This window comes from Antechinus flavipes, chromosome 3, assembly GCF_016432865.1.
Source record: "Antechinus flavipes isolate AdamAnt ecotype Samford, QLD, Australia chromosome 3, AdamAnt_v2, whole genome shotgun sequence".
In the NCBI taxonomy this organism is placed as follows: Eukaryota; Metazoa; Chordata; class Mammalia; order Dasyuromorphia; family Dasyuridae; genus Antechinus; species Antechinus flavipes.
In genome coordinates, this window is record NC_067400.1 from 40,692,498 (window position 1) to 40,707,361 (window position 14,864).

General features: G+C 39.5%; 1 protein-coding gene across 2 annotated transcripts in view; it reads right to left on the reverse strand.

Annotated features, from left to right (window-relative positions):
- Positions 1-14,864, reverse strand: part of MCCC1 (methylcrotonyl-CoA carboxylase subunit 1) — a 46,053-nt gene that overhangs the window by 17,714 nt on the left and 13,475 nt on the right. For both annotated transcript variants that reach the window (XM_051983245.1, XM_051983246.1), the window contains 4 exons: positions 14,684-14,805; positions 13,312-13,423; positions 11,375-11,456; positions 7,513-7,640 (listed from right to left, as the gene is read on the reverse strand). In XM_051983245.1, coding sequence (XP_051839205.1) covers positions 7,513-7,640; positions 11,375-11,456; positions 13,312-13,423; positions 14,684-14,805 — 444 coding nt within the window. The remainder of the gene's footprint in view (positions 1-7,512; positions 7,641-11,374; positions 11,457-13,311; positions 13,424-14,683; positions 14,806-14,864) is intronic.

Here is a 14,864-nt window from a genome sequence, read left to right on the forward strand (position 1 = left end):
GAAAATTATATTATGTGATTCTAAAGAATGACTGGGTCAAAGAATCAATTATAGAAACAATAATTTCATTAAAAACAATGATAGCATGGAGACAAAAACTAAAATCTGTATGATGCAGCCAAAGCAGTACTTAGGGGAAATTTTATATTTCTAAATTTATACATCAGTAAATAAATAGAAAAAGCAAATCAATGAACTGGACAGATAATCAAAAAAAAAAAAGCTATAAAAAGAACAAAGGAAAAATCCCCAATTAAACACCAAGATAAAAATCATGAAAATTAAAAGAGAAATGAACAAAATTGAAAATAAAAAGTCACTGAACCAATAAATAAAACTAGGAGCTAGTTTCATGGGAAAAACCCCAATAAAATAGATCAACAACTGGCTAATTTGATTTTAAAAAGAAAACAAATTGCCAGTTTCAAAAATGAAAAGGGTAAATACAATACCAATGAAGATGAACTTAAAAGCAATTATTAGGAGTTATTCTGTCCAATAATATGCCAATAAAACTAAAACTCTTAAATGAAATGGATGAATATTTACAAAAATATAAATTGTCCAGATTAACAGAAGAGGAAATAGAATACTCAAATAAACTTATCTTAGAAAAAAGAAATTGAATAAGCCTAAAAAATTCCCAGGACCAGAAAGGTTTAAAAGTGAATTATATCAAATGTTTAAGGAACAATTAATACCAATGCTTTATAAATTATTTGAAAAGGACAACTAGGTGACACAGTGGAAAGAACATTAGCCCTGAAGTCAGAAGGACCTGAGTTCAAATCTGGCCTCAGACACTTAATACTTCCTAGCTATGTGACCCTGGGAAAGTCACTTAACCCCAAATGCCTCAGCAAAAAAAATAAATAAATAAATAAATAAATAAATAAATAAATACATTGAAAAAAATGGATAAAAAAGGAGTCCTACCAGATACATTCTATGACACAGATATGGTCTTGATAGCTAAACCAGAGAGAGCAAAAACAGAGAAAGAAAACTATAGGCCAATTTCCCCGATGAATATTTTTGCAAAAAAAATAAAATGCTAGCAAGGGGATTACAGCACTATATCATCATGCTTATATACTGTCATTGGGCTGGATTTATACCGTGTTTTCCCGATAATAAGACCTATCCCGAAAATAAGCCCTCCCCTTACTGTGTAAGATTCCTCTAAAATAAGCCCTCCCCTGAAAATAAGCCCTATTGAGATTGCTACTGTAGTGAAGGTGATCCCCTGCACTACATACTACATTACGGTACCCTCTGTATGCACCGTCCCCCCCCAGTGAAACGCACGCCGCGCTCCGAGCTGCATCCCATCAGAGCTGCAGCAGTGAGTGCGTCATCCTGTTCTTCCCCAGTGATTTGCTTGCTGGCGCCATTGAGAGCAGTGCCGCAGAAGAGAGCTGAGGCAGGACAACATAAAAACCCGGTATGTAAGCGGGAGTGGGGGGGCATGATGGAGGATAAAAGGGGCATGATGGAGGATAAAAGAAGAACTCAGCCAGCACTCACCGCGCTAAAGAAATAAAGAACTTCCTTGCAGAGAGAATAGATCAAGGAATGATTCCTGCAGGAATGACTGCTTATCTCCACACCCTTGATATTGCAATAAACAAGCCATTCAAGGACCATTTGTGCATGGAAGTCAATGACTACACTGAAAATAGAATGGAAAGAAATCAGTGTGGAAACTTTGTGAAGCCCTGTCTGCAAGAAGTTGTGACTTGGGTGAAGAAGTGATGGGATAAAATTATTGACAGCTGTGTCGCCAAGGCTAGTGCCAGGTCACCTGGACATGACATGTTCATTTAAAGAGAGCTATATTGCTGGACGTGACAGATTGGGTCCACTTCTTCTGAAGGAAAGAGAGGCGCAAGACATCCAGGACGGAATTCAGGGTATGGACACTTATGACGATGTTGTTGAAGAAGATGACATGATCATTATTGAATAAAAGTATTTTTTTTGTTCACATTTACCTATTTATTAAAATTGCTGTCAACGTTCATTAAAATATGCCCTCCCCTGAAAATAAGCCCTCTGGTGTTTTTCTGTCCAAAAAATTAATAAGACAGTGTCTTATTATCGGGAAAACACGGGTACCAGGAATGTAATACTAGTTCAATAGTAAGGAAACTATAAGCCTAAAAGACCATTCAATTACAAAAACAAAAAATAGTACCAGGTTTTAATTCTATTACAAAGTGGTAATCATGAAAACAATATAACTTGTCAAGAAACAGAACGGGGAATCAGTAGAATTGAGTGAGTACATATTACATAGGAGTAAGTGACTAGTAATCTAGTGTTTGATAAAACATAAAGATCCAAGTTTTTGAGGCAAGAACTCAGTATTTGACAAAAATTGCTGGGAAAACTGGACAGCAATTTGGCAGAAACTAAACATAGACAAACATTGATATGTGTTTTGCTGTATACCAGAATATAATCAAAACTGGTAAATAATGAACATAAAGCTGATATCATAAGCAAATATAGATAAAGGGTGACATCATAAGCAAATTAGGGGATCATGGTGAAACTGAACTATCAGATCTATGGCTAAGGGAAGATTTCATAAGAAAACAAAAGCGATAAGATCATAGGAAGTAATGGATAATTTTGGTTACATGAAATTAATTTTTTTTGTACAAACAAAACCAATGCAGCCAAAATAAGGAGGAAAGAAGAAAACTGGTGGGAAAATGTTACCCTAAGCTTCTCTGATAAAGGCCTTATGTCTCAAATATATAGGGAACTGGGCTAAATTCATTAAAAAAATAGCTAATCCCCATTTGATAAACTGTCAAAGGAAATGAATAGACAGTCTTCAGAATAAATTAAAATTATTGACACTCACATGGAAAAGTATTCTAAATGACTATTGATAGAGAAATACAAATTAAGGCAACCTGAAGATACTACCTCACATTTATCCGGTTGGTTACTGTGCCAGAAAAGAAAAACGACAAATACTGGAAGGGATGTGGGAAAGTGTAGACACTAATGCACTTCTGGTGGAGCTGTGAACTGGCCCAAGCATTCTGGGGAACAATTTGGAACTATGTCCAAAGGGGATAAAAATATACCTAACCTTTGACCCAGCAATAGTACTCCTAGGTCTGTATCCCAAAAAGATAAAAAAGGGGGGAAAGGACCTATTTGTACAAAAATATTTATAGCAGCTCTTTTTTGGGGTAGCAAAGAACTGGAAATAAAAGGATGGCCATCATTTAGGAAATAGCTGAACAAGATGGGGAATATGATTGTAATGGAATACCCCTGAGCTATAAGAAAGGATGAGTATGATGGTTTCAGAAAAAAACTGGCAAATCCTATATGAACTGATATAAAGTGAAGTAAGCAGAACCAGAAAAATATTACACATAGTAACAGCAATACCATAAGGATGATCATCTCTAAAGACTTAGCAGCTCTGCACAGAACAAAAAAGGATGATTCCAAAGGACCTAAGATAGAAAATACTATCTATTTCCAGAGTAAGAACTAATAAACTATGAGTACAGATTGAAGCATACTTTTTACAAAACAACTATTTTTATGTTTCTTGTTTTTCTTGTTTCATTTTTGCAATATGGCTAATATGGAAATATATTTTGCATGCTTCACATGTATAGTTGATATACCACTTCCCTTCTCAATGGATGGGGGAAGGGCTAAAGAGAAGGAAAGAATTTGATACTCATAATTTTAGGAAATGAACATTAATGTTTTTAATACAATTGGAATATATTTAATGAAATAAAAACATAATTTTTGGGGGGCTAAGGCAATTAGGGTTAAGTTACTTGCCCAGGGTCACACAGCTAGGAAGTATAAAGTGTCTGAGGTCAGATTTGAACTCAGGTGCTTCTAATTTCAGGCTGATGCTCTATCCACTATACCATCTAGCTGCCACTAAAAATATAATTTAAAAAGAAAACAATTGAGAATGATTTTTTTCTTATTTTCATACATGAATACTCAAGCCTCCATTCAGTCTTGCCATTATTCAACTCTTGGACTAAGACAGCTGTCAGGATTCTCTGATGATATATACATGTTGCATTATGGTTTTTCTATTTTAATCTATTGACCTTTACTATCTAATGATACAGTGTGTGTGTGTGTGTGTGTGTGTGTGTGTGTGTGTGTGTGTGTGTGTATAATATTGCAAAACTATATGGAAAGGAAATAGGTGTGTGATTTAATTTGAAGTTTGTTTGTATTTCCATGATGTATCCCATTCTCTTTTGTTTGAGGGAAGTTGAGTTTTCAGGATGCTTATTATCAAAATTAAATAGGAAGTAACTGTAACAGAAAGGACCTTCTCTACAGCACGCGCTTTTATTCACAAAAGAGAGAACCTTAGGACTTAGAGAGGAAGTAATACCATATGTCAAGTTTCTGTTCCTAAATAATAAATCCACTTCACAAATAAATTCCACTTAATAAATATTCAAAAAAGAGAATAAATACCCCACATTATGGAGGAAACATTTTCATCCACTTCTAGTTAGCAAATTCCGACAAGTATCAAGTGTGGTTATAACTGTCCCCAAATCAATAACCTCCCAAAGCTGAACCTAACGGTACAACATCTAAGGAGGAAAAGTCTTCCTTATTTGACATGGAACCTGCAGGTCCAGCAGAGGCATTCCTCCAGGTGGGAATATGGATATTGGGATGGGCACCTTGGAAAGTGGGGTCCATCATTTTCAGAGGCTTCTCTGGCAGGTACTTTTCCAGGAAACTATCCCTGTCTGAATCGCCAGGTCTTTGGGGCATCATAAACCCTGGAAACTGCTCCATCTACATCCTGGGTCCTGGCAGCCTCCTGCATCTCTCCTGAGACCTAGAAGCTCCAACAAGCAGTTCCCTGCACGGGGCCTGAGGCTGGATGATGAGTTCTCCCTGCCTAGACATTCTGGAGTTTCAAAAACCAAATGTGACAGTACCTTTTGAGCATGTTTTCCTTAATCAACAGAAACTGATTTATATTTTTTTAGATCCCTAAAAGTCCATCTCTGCTTTCACTGATCTCCCTGCATTTCAGATATCTGCATGTACACTAGGTCTCATGACAATCTATGAAGCTTCCTTCTTCTGTGAACCTCAAAATTATGTAGTCTTCCCTAAGTTTCAGAAACCAAAGCCTTAGGGACCAAAGCCAAGTAAATCTCTGAAATCCAGAAATACGTCTTTTCTGATAATGCTGTGTCCCAAAAGCCTGCAATCTTCCTCTTTTCTCACATTCTAGAATGACATAATTTCCCTGGAACCCTGGACACTTACCCCTGGACCCATATCTCTCACATCAGGTACCAATATCCCTGAACATCAAAATTCTGTGAAATCTGGTGACCATGAGCTCAGAGAGCCCAGAAAGTCAGAAAAGGAAAGGTTTTGATTCCAGAAGAACCAATAAGTAGCCCTCCCCAACAAACCATGAGTACCTGAAATGTTTCCTCATCTGGAGAATAAAAGGAAGAGAAAGGGATGCTGATCATAAAAGAAGTGTCCCTGAACCTGGCCCCCAAAGGCTGGCTTCCACATGTAGAAAGAGCCAAGAATTGCAGTCAAGTTTGATCCTTTACCACATTTTAGAAACGAGAACAAAAACAGATGCAGCTTCTCAGGAGTTGCCAAAAAAGGCTGCCCTCTACCAGAGTGTGGGCTGAGTCTTGTCCACTCGCACAGTGACCTCCGGCCTCAGTGGAGTCCAGCTGGAACATGGCTGTAGTTACTTGGATTGTGATGGCGAAATTGAGTAGTTGGCAGTCGGCTTTAAAACCTCGTTGTTGGCAAAATAATCCAAAAGACAACTTAGAAGGAGCCGACACTAGTTTTGTTAAGGATTTATATTCTGCCTCGTGGCTTACAAGATAAAATAGAGATAAAATGGAGTACCTGTCTTTAATAATACATAAAACAAAAACCAATTAAGATAAATAGGGAAATGCATGTTACTGGGTACAGAGGAAGAATTAGTTATTGAAGTCAAGCATTTTAACCCTGAGATTCTTGGCAGCTTGGAAGTATACTTTAAATTTCTCAAAAACGTATATATCTAGCCAGGACTGCCAAGCAAACTGGAAAAAGGAATAAGGGACCAGAAGATCAGAAGATCCAAAATGTTCTTGGCTAATAGAAAGATAAAACTCACTCAGACTCAACATTTGAGCAAGAACCGACATTTCAAATCAAGCCACAAAAAGTCAAGAAGATCTGAGTTGGGATTTGAGAACTTACTAGCTGGGAGACTCTGGGTAAACCGCTCAACTTCTCTTACCATACTATCCTCATATGGAAAATGGGGATAAAAACTGAACCTACCTCAGAGAGTTGTTGTGAGGACCCGGTGAGATAACACAGGGGAAGCATTTTGCAAGCCTCACTGCGCTAAGTAAATAGCAGGCAGCATTACTGCGATTACTAAAATCCCGTTCAGAAAATACCTATGTCAAAAGAGCAGCACTATGGAGATGCCTCGGGTGACTCCCAAGCAGCGTGAGGACTTAAATCTTTATTACTGGAAAGGAGAAACTGAGTCAGCAGCAGGATCTGAATTCCATCTCCCAGCTGCCCCAAGTCTGTCTAAGCTCCTGTGAATTTTATCAGAGGGAGGGGGCTGCTGGCCACGGGAAAGGGGTTCACTCTCCTAGCCCCAAGGTGGGGGTGTTTCCCCCTAGAGCTCGGGCCTCCACACCTGGCCCGAGCTAGCCAGAAGGCAGACCCTGCTTCCGGCTTTCCGTGAGCTCAAAAAGGCTCCCTGCAAGATTCTCCTGGTCGACTTTTTCTGATCTGCTCTCCCTGACCTCAGGCTTCTGCACTCCCCAGAACCCTGCCTGCCTACCAGCTTCCTTCTTATTATTGGATTATTACAAAGGGCAAATGACCATAACTATATATTAAATATTATATATATAATACTACAAAGGGTAAATGTTTTAGCTATCTTTGTGTGTCTTAGTATGGAGCAGCCTCTAAAAATGGTCATTGAACTAGGGCTGAATGGAACCAGAGGAAGCCCCGTGGTTCTTCCGAAAATCCCCTGGCTCTGCATTCAATCACACTGACTCCTGCAGCCCTTACATAAAATGAGGGGGGGGGGAGAGGCAGGGGAGCCATCTGGAAAGGCTCTAAGACTTGCTCTGACTCTAGAATACCCTCTGTTGGCTGAGGCGCTCCTGGCCCACTGACTTTGTCCTGGGCTTTCATGTCTCACAGCTTTGCTAAAAGGAAGAGCCCGCATTTAGAGAACAGTTTAAGGCCTTTCTGTTAGCTCTCCCTTGGCCCTCACAGCAATGGTCTCATGGGCAGCAAAGGAAGATGAGGCAGAAAGCCTTGCTCAGTCACCCAGCAGCCCCCGGGGCCCAGGCTGGATCTGGGCTGCCACGAGGCACCCTGGAGGCCTGGATGCTCCTCAGGCCTGACTGCCCCCCCAGCCCTGGATGTCCCCCCCTCTCGTGGCCCCTCCCCAGAGTGCCTGCTCACCCGGAGCTGCCATTCCACCAGGTCGGTGCCCGTGATCATCTCAGTCACAGGATGCTCCACCTGCAGCCGCGTGTTCATCTCCATGAAGTAGAAGTTGTGGTTTGAGTCCATGATGAACTCCACAGTGCCTGCAAGGAGAGGTTAAGCTGCAGCAGCAAAGTAGGAAAGGCCCCAACCTAAGCCCTGCCACAAGAGGCGGGGAAGCCCTGGCCGGACTCTGCCGACCCCGCCCGGAACAGGGCTCTCCCTAAGAAGAAGGGGCTGGACCAGGAGGACCAGGGGCCCCTTTCTTGGATAACCCAGAGCCTGGCGGTGCCATATGGGCAGAGCACGGGCCTGGGAGGCCTGCATTCAAATCTGATGTCAGACACCAGCTGGGCAAACCTGGGTAAGCCCCTTAGCTGTTTGTCTGTGCTTCCTCAACTGTAAAATGGAGAACACGGGAGCATCTCCCCTCGCCCCCTGGAGTTGTCAGGAGGGCCGAAGCAGATAATGTTTGCAAGAGCATTTAGCCCAGTGCCTGACAAATGGCACCAGCTATATAAATACTTATTTTCTCTCTCTTTTTTTTAATCCCTCCAAACATGCATCAGATGTCATTTTTTTCTAATTCTCTATTCAATGGAAATTATTTGATATTTAAACAATTAAAACTCTAGGATCCACTGCATGGGTAAGAAAATTCCAGGCTTTCCAAATTTCCCACAACAAGCCAAAATCATGTCTCAGGGCAAAGGAAGAATCATAAAAATAAGCAAAACTTGGGACAGAACAAAAGATCTCCCGGGAGATCTGAGAAGATCCAAAGAAAGATACCAGGATGGAGCTTTGGTCCTTGGGAGGGTAAAGACCTCCAGGCTAGTTCCATTGAAAGCACAAGCAGGGAGCCAGGGGTTAGCTGGCCTGGGAGGGAGCCTGGGACCCAGCCACAGGAACTTTCACCTCCCAGAGAATGCAGGGAGTCAGGTATCTGGTGGGGGGAGAAGATTGAGGAATCTCTGCTGATAAGGAATGGCAGGCCCGTGTGTGCAGCCAAGAAAAGGCTCTGGGTGAGCAGGACCAGCACGCCAGGTGAGCAAAAGCTGCCGGCTGCCAGTACTTAATAGGGTGGAGAACTCTTATTTCAGTTTTCAGGCTACAGGAGAAAATTGAAGGGAGACCTAAGACCAGAAGAAGTGATAATCATAAGTTGCTATAAATTTTAAAAAGAGCAGACAAATGAGAAAGAACCCAAACACAGAAAATTTCTATGGGAAAAGAGAAGGGTTCATCTTCAGAGGAGGACATAAAATTTTTAAAAAAAGCCTCTTAACCCCAAAGAATATCATTAAATAGTTACCTGCCCAAAAAGAATTCATAAAAATATTTAAAAATCAAATGAAAGAGACTGAAGAAAGTTTAAAAAGAAAATAATAACAATCCAAGAAAAACTAGAAGATTATGAAAAGAAAATCAACCAGCTAGAAAAGGGGGTTCAGAGTCTTAAGGAAGAAAATGACTTCTTGAAAATTAGAACTGGGCAAGGGGATGTCAGTGACATTATAAGAGACCAAAGAAAAAAATGAAACAAAATGTACAGAATGAAAAAATAGAAGAGAATGTGAGACATAAGAAAATCAATTGATCTGGAGAACAGATAAAGAAGAGAAAGCATAAGAATAATCAGACTACCTGAAAGTTATGATCAAAAAAATTTTTGACAGTAATACAAGAAATTATTAAAGAAAATTGTCCTGAATATCTAGAACAAGAGATGAAAGTAAAAATGAAAAAAAAAATCATCAATCACCACTTGAAAGAGATCCAACAAGTAGAGGAAAATCTACAGGAACATCATAGCCAAATTGTAAAATCCCCAGATCAAGGGGAAAATATCATAAGCAACAAGAAAAAACCCATTTCAAATATGGTGGAGTTACAGTTAGAATCACACAGAATCTAGCTACATTAAAAAAACCAAAACTCTTGGAACACTATATATCAAATAGCAAAAGAATGAGCGTTGTGGCTAAAAATATCACACCCACCAAAGTAAAGCATAATCCTGAACAAAAAACAAAAACAAAAAAACCAATAAAACAAAACTTAACAAAAAGACATTCAATATACTGCCAGATTTTCAGAATTTTATTGCAAAAATGACCTGAATTCTTGCCTAGCTGTGTGATCCTGGGCCAGTCACTTAATCCCAATTGCCTCAGGGGAAAAAAAAAAGACCTGAATTTGACATATAAGATCCAAGAGAATTATAAGGTAAGCATCAAAGACTGATTGCAAAGGGCTAATTTAAGTAAAGATAACATTTTTAGTTTTTATAGTGAAAATGTAAATTGTACATCATCGTTATCATTAGTAAATGGGTGGCTGGAAAGAAAGACTGGGGTAGAGCTGAATGTAATATTATTCTAAAAAGTAAAACTGTAAGGAAAAGATAAAGAAAATAATTATACAAATGAGGTGCCAGAGGAAGAACTGACATAGAGAAATTAGGGAAAGAGGGCTGGCAGTTCTGAAACTTCATTCTCTTCAGGAATGGTTTAAAGAGGGGACAATACATATTTATCTAAACGGTTATAAAAGTCTTCTAAATTCAGTCAGAAACAAAAGGAAGGGAAACAGTAGAGGGAGAGGATAAGTGAAGGATCCTTGGGATGGGGGCAGGGAGGGGGAGAGAAGACACATAAGTTAAATATTAGAAAGGCAAGGTAGCAGAAATAAAAAGAGTGTTCGAGAGGGATAGGAAATAAGAGATAGAGGCAAACAATAATAAAGATCAGATGTAGAATTTATTGGATTAAAAAAAGCAGGGAGAGTGATCATGATTTCAGAGAAAGTTAAAGCTAAAATAGACTTAATCAAAAGAGGAAAACAAAGAAACTACTATATGTTATCCATATTAATTAATATTTTAAAAATTATTTAAAATAACTAAACAGGGTAAGATTGGAATATTGATTTGGTGTAGGACAAAATGAGTTGGTGGAATTAGAAAAATATAAAAAGATTTGAACTTTTGAATGAAAATGAGAAATAGAGGATATATAAACCGTACTGTCTTACATAGATATATATGTGTATATGATTACAGATATCTATGTATGTGTATATATACAAATGGATACATAAATATATCTATTTTAATTGTAGCCTTCTTGAGGGATATGAGAGGGAGGAAAGGGGATAACAAAAATAAAATAAAAAAGGCACGGTCAATAACAAAAGAAAAGCAAAAGAAGCAAAGATGGACAGCTCTGAATACAATGTGTAGAATTTATTATATAGGCTTTCTTGAAATGGAAATTTATTGTTTTATATTTGAATTCTTTTTTATGTTCTGTGCACATGGAAATTTTTTTCTTCATATTGTATTTAAGTTTTGAATAAACACAATAAAAAACAATTAAAACTCTATTGTTGCCTCTTTATCTAAGAGAAGGGATTCCCTGGCATTAACACTGAACAAACTATAGTAGGCCCTCAGAATCAGTTCCAAAAGTCTTAGCAATGAGACCATGACTGAGTCACCTCAAAGTGACCCAAGAGTAGTGAAGCTTCAACCCTTCCCCCTTCATAGGACAGCAGCTAACTTTGGTCCAGCTGAGGAACCTGGAAATCATTATTTTGCTTCTTCAAAGAACATGCTTCCGTCCATGGGAACCCTGACTCACGCCCAGATTCATGGAATTAAATCCACATGGAAGTGGATTCACATTCTATAAGTGTTCCCCGCCCAAAGACAGGGAAAAAAAAAAAAAAAAAAAAGCTTTCTGGTTTTCTTGTGCTCTCAAAACTGGAGAAAGGCACTCCTCATTTCTGGTCTTTCTCATCTCCCTTCTCATTTGGCTCCCTCCTGCCCACTCACCTGCACCCACATAATTGACGGCCTTCGCAGCTTTCACAGCGGCTTCCCCAAGCTTCCTTCTTGTTTCGGGATCAATTCCAGGCTGTGAATAATTAAAACAGTTAAAAATTAAATCTCCCATGAGGATCATGGGCATTACTCACTATCGTTTACTCTAAGAAAATCCAACTTTATGTTCATTAAGGAATGTCTTATTTTCAGGAACTGTTACTATCAAACAAAATCAATGACTCATTAGATTGGCCCATAAACTGTAGATTTCCGCCTTTATGCTCCAGGCCAGTTTTCATTTTTATTCATAAAAATCACAAAGGCCTGTTTGACAACTTTTGCTGACCTTTCTTTGTTTTAAAATACATCAAAAAATTCTTGTGCAGCGTCATAAATGTGGAAATATGTTTAGAATTGCGCATATTTAACCAATATTGGATTACTTGCTGTCTAGGGGAAGGAGGAGGAAAGGAAGGAGGGAGAAAAATATGGAATACAAAGTTTTTCAAGAAGATGAAAACTATCTTTGCATGTATTTTGAAAAATAAAAAGCTACTGAAAAATGCATCACAAATTAAATGAAGTGACTCTTTAGGCAATATTAGTCAAAATCAGTGGAAGTGATGGAACCAAGAGATAAACTCAGAATGTTGGGCAACAATATAAAAAAGCTCCATTTCATTTGGTCAAATTTCTAATGACAATTAAGGAATTTATAGGAAATTTTTAGGAATAGGAGTTTATAGGAAAAGTGCATATGAATAAATAAGTGACCTTGGTAACAAGAAACTGTAGAACATTAAGTGCCTCCACTTCCTCAGTTATAATGAAAGCTCATTCTCTACAAATGGAGCTTCACCGGGTAACAATTTGCTAAGTAAATCAGGATGTCCAGAATATTACAGTGAAATGGAAAGACCAAGATCACGAATGCGTTTTAGGAAAAAGAGGTGAATCATAATAAACAAGCTATCAGAGATTTTTTTTTTAACCCACTTGGTTGTACAATCTGAGACCAGCTCATCCAGCCTAGGCTCTTATACTTTCTGCATCTACAATGTGAATTCACAAGTAGTGAATTGAGAGCTCATAGATGTAGCATCAGAAGGAACCATGGAGGTGACCTAATCCAGCCCTCCTATTTTACAGATAAGTGACCCAAAGAGGTAAAGCAACAAGTCCAGGCTTATATCCTGTCTGTGAGGGTACTGAAATGCCTCAAAGAAAGAGTCTAATGAAGTTCAAGATTCTACACTACAGCAGGAAAGTGAGGTTATATAATCGTTTCTATCTAGAAAAACAATATATTTGAGAAAAATTTTCAACAAACCTACTTTTCAAAACCTTTTCCAAAAAAATTTCGATTTCTGGACAATCAAAAATTAACCTTACTTTTAATTACTTTTTAAACTGTATGAGAAAAACTCACTGTAAAATACTAATCACCTTAAGTTTGTCCCACTGTAGGCACAGCCACGCATTATCACGAAGTCACGGAGCCGGCCACTGTGTGGTCCCCAAGTGTGTTATGATAAGCACCTGGCCTGAAGCAGGCCTCTGATGTCATTGGTAGAGGGAAGCTCCCAGTGACTGCCCAAGAGTGGATACTAGTTGTATGACCATGGGCAAGTCATTTAACTGCTGTCTGCCTCCATTTCCACTACAGTAAAATGGGGATAATAACAGCACCTCCTTCCAGGGTTATGGAGAGGATCAAGTGAAATAATAGTTGTACAGCCCGTAGCCCAGGGCCTGGCACACATCAGGTGCTACATACATGCCTGCTTCCTTCCTTCTTTCCTGGGCAGAAACTCTCTCACCCACCACACAGCAGCAACTTCCTCACCATTCAATCTAGAAGACCCAGAGGGAAGCAGGACTAGACTTTACGGGCCTAGGATAAACAAGGTGAATTAAGCATCAATTCCTTTCAAGACTTTCCTTACCCCTGGGGCCTCCTCAATGATTTTCTGGTGTCTTCTCTGTACACTGCAGTCTCTCTCAAACAAGTACACAGCGTTGCCGTGTTGGTCACCAAATACTTGGACTTCCACATGCCTGTTTGAGGGTAAAGGCTGACATCATTATCCTTTGTTCTGAATGAGTGATGTGGCCTTTGTTAAACCAAACCACTGGGCTCTCCAGTGCCCTTCTAGTGAGCTACTGGGGTTTTTTTAGGTTAGATCTGTGTGATATATTAATATATGTATTTATTTAAAACTTATTTATGTTCCAGGCACTGTTAATGCTGGGGATACAAAGAAAGGTGAAATTAGTCTCTGCCTTCAAGAAGCTAATATTCTAATGGAAAAGACAACATGAAACTAAATCTCTCTTTCTCTCTCTCTCTCTCTCTCTCTCTCTCTCTCACACACACACACACACACACACACACACACACACACAAAATACAGGGATTAGGGCTGTCATGTCTACCTTCATATAGGGTTGAATCCAATTACTAAAGACAAATGGTTAATCCAGAAAGCCTTAAAAGTACTAATCTGTTACAACTACAAGTTACCAATTCAGAACACATGCCCGTGTCCTTACAGGAACCCACATCTCCTGGTAAGTGCTGAACCTGAAGCCTGAGGCAGCTAGGTGGAGCAGGAGACCGAGCACTGGCCCTGGGAGGACTGTATTTAAATGCTCTGATCCGGGACACTTACTGGCTGAGGACTCTGGGCAAACACCCAAGGGCCTCACAAAAACAAAGGACAACAAAAAGAAGTAACAATGACGTTACTGGGGGAAGGAGAGAAGCAGTTTCTCAGGGCATGTGACGTCCATATGTGAGATGACTGACGTCATGTGCTCCCCGGAAGTTTGCCCAGGATCACTCGCCCTCTGTCCAAAGGAGCCCCTTGCCCATACCCAGTGGGATTCTTTACTGGAAACCTGATTCTTTCATTCTCATCCAGAGGTTGTACTAATAGGGATAGATGGCTGTTTTCAGGAGAGGGGCCTTCACAACTTTTCTTAATAACGCTTTCTCCACATGAGCTGGCATATGGCCTAGTTAATAATGCCAGATGACCTATTTTGTTAATTATTTTTCTGACTACATCATTTGCCAGACTCCATTCTTCTCAAAGTCAATGGACTGGTCAATCTGACCTTAGTCAAATTTCCTTACAATAAACAGAGCTAAAAGTCAATCCAAGTCAATCAGTCAATATTTGACAAAAGAATAATCCAGACCACAAAAGTCCTCAGAAAACCCGCTGCCTTTGACTTCAGTGGAATACGGCCTGTTTTCCATCTTCTTCTAGTTCCTCGGACAATGCTGTGCAGCCTTAGAAGAAGGAATCTTACCTCGGGGTGTCCACAAACTTCTCTAGCAGCATAGCGTCATCGTTGAAAGACTTCCTGGCTTCTCTCCTGGCTGATTCTAACTGCTCTTGAAACTCTCCTTCTGATCTCGCTATCCTCATGCCCTGCAGCAGGAAACCAGGTGGTTACAAGGGTGACATCACATGAACAAAGGAGGCAGCTT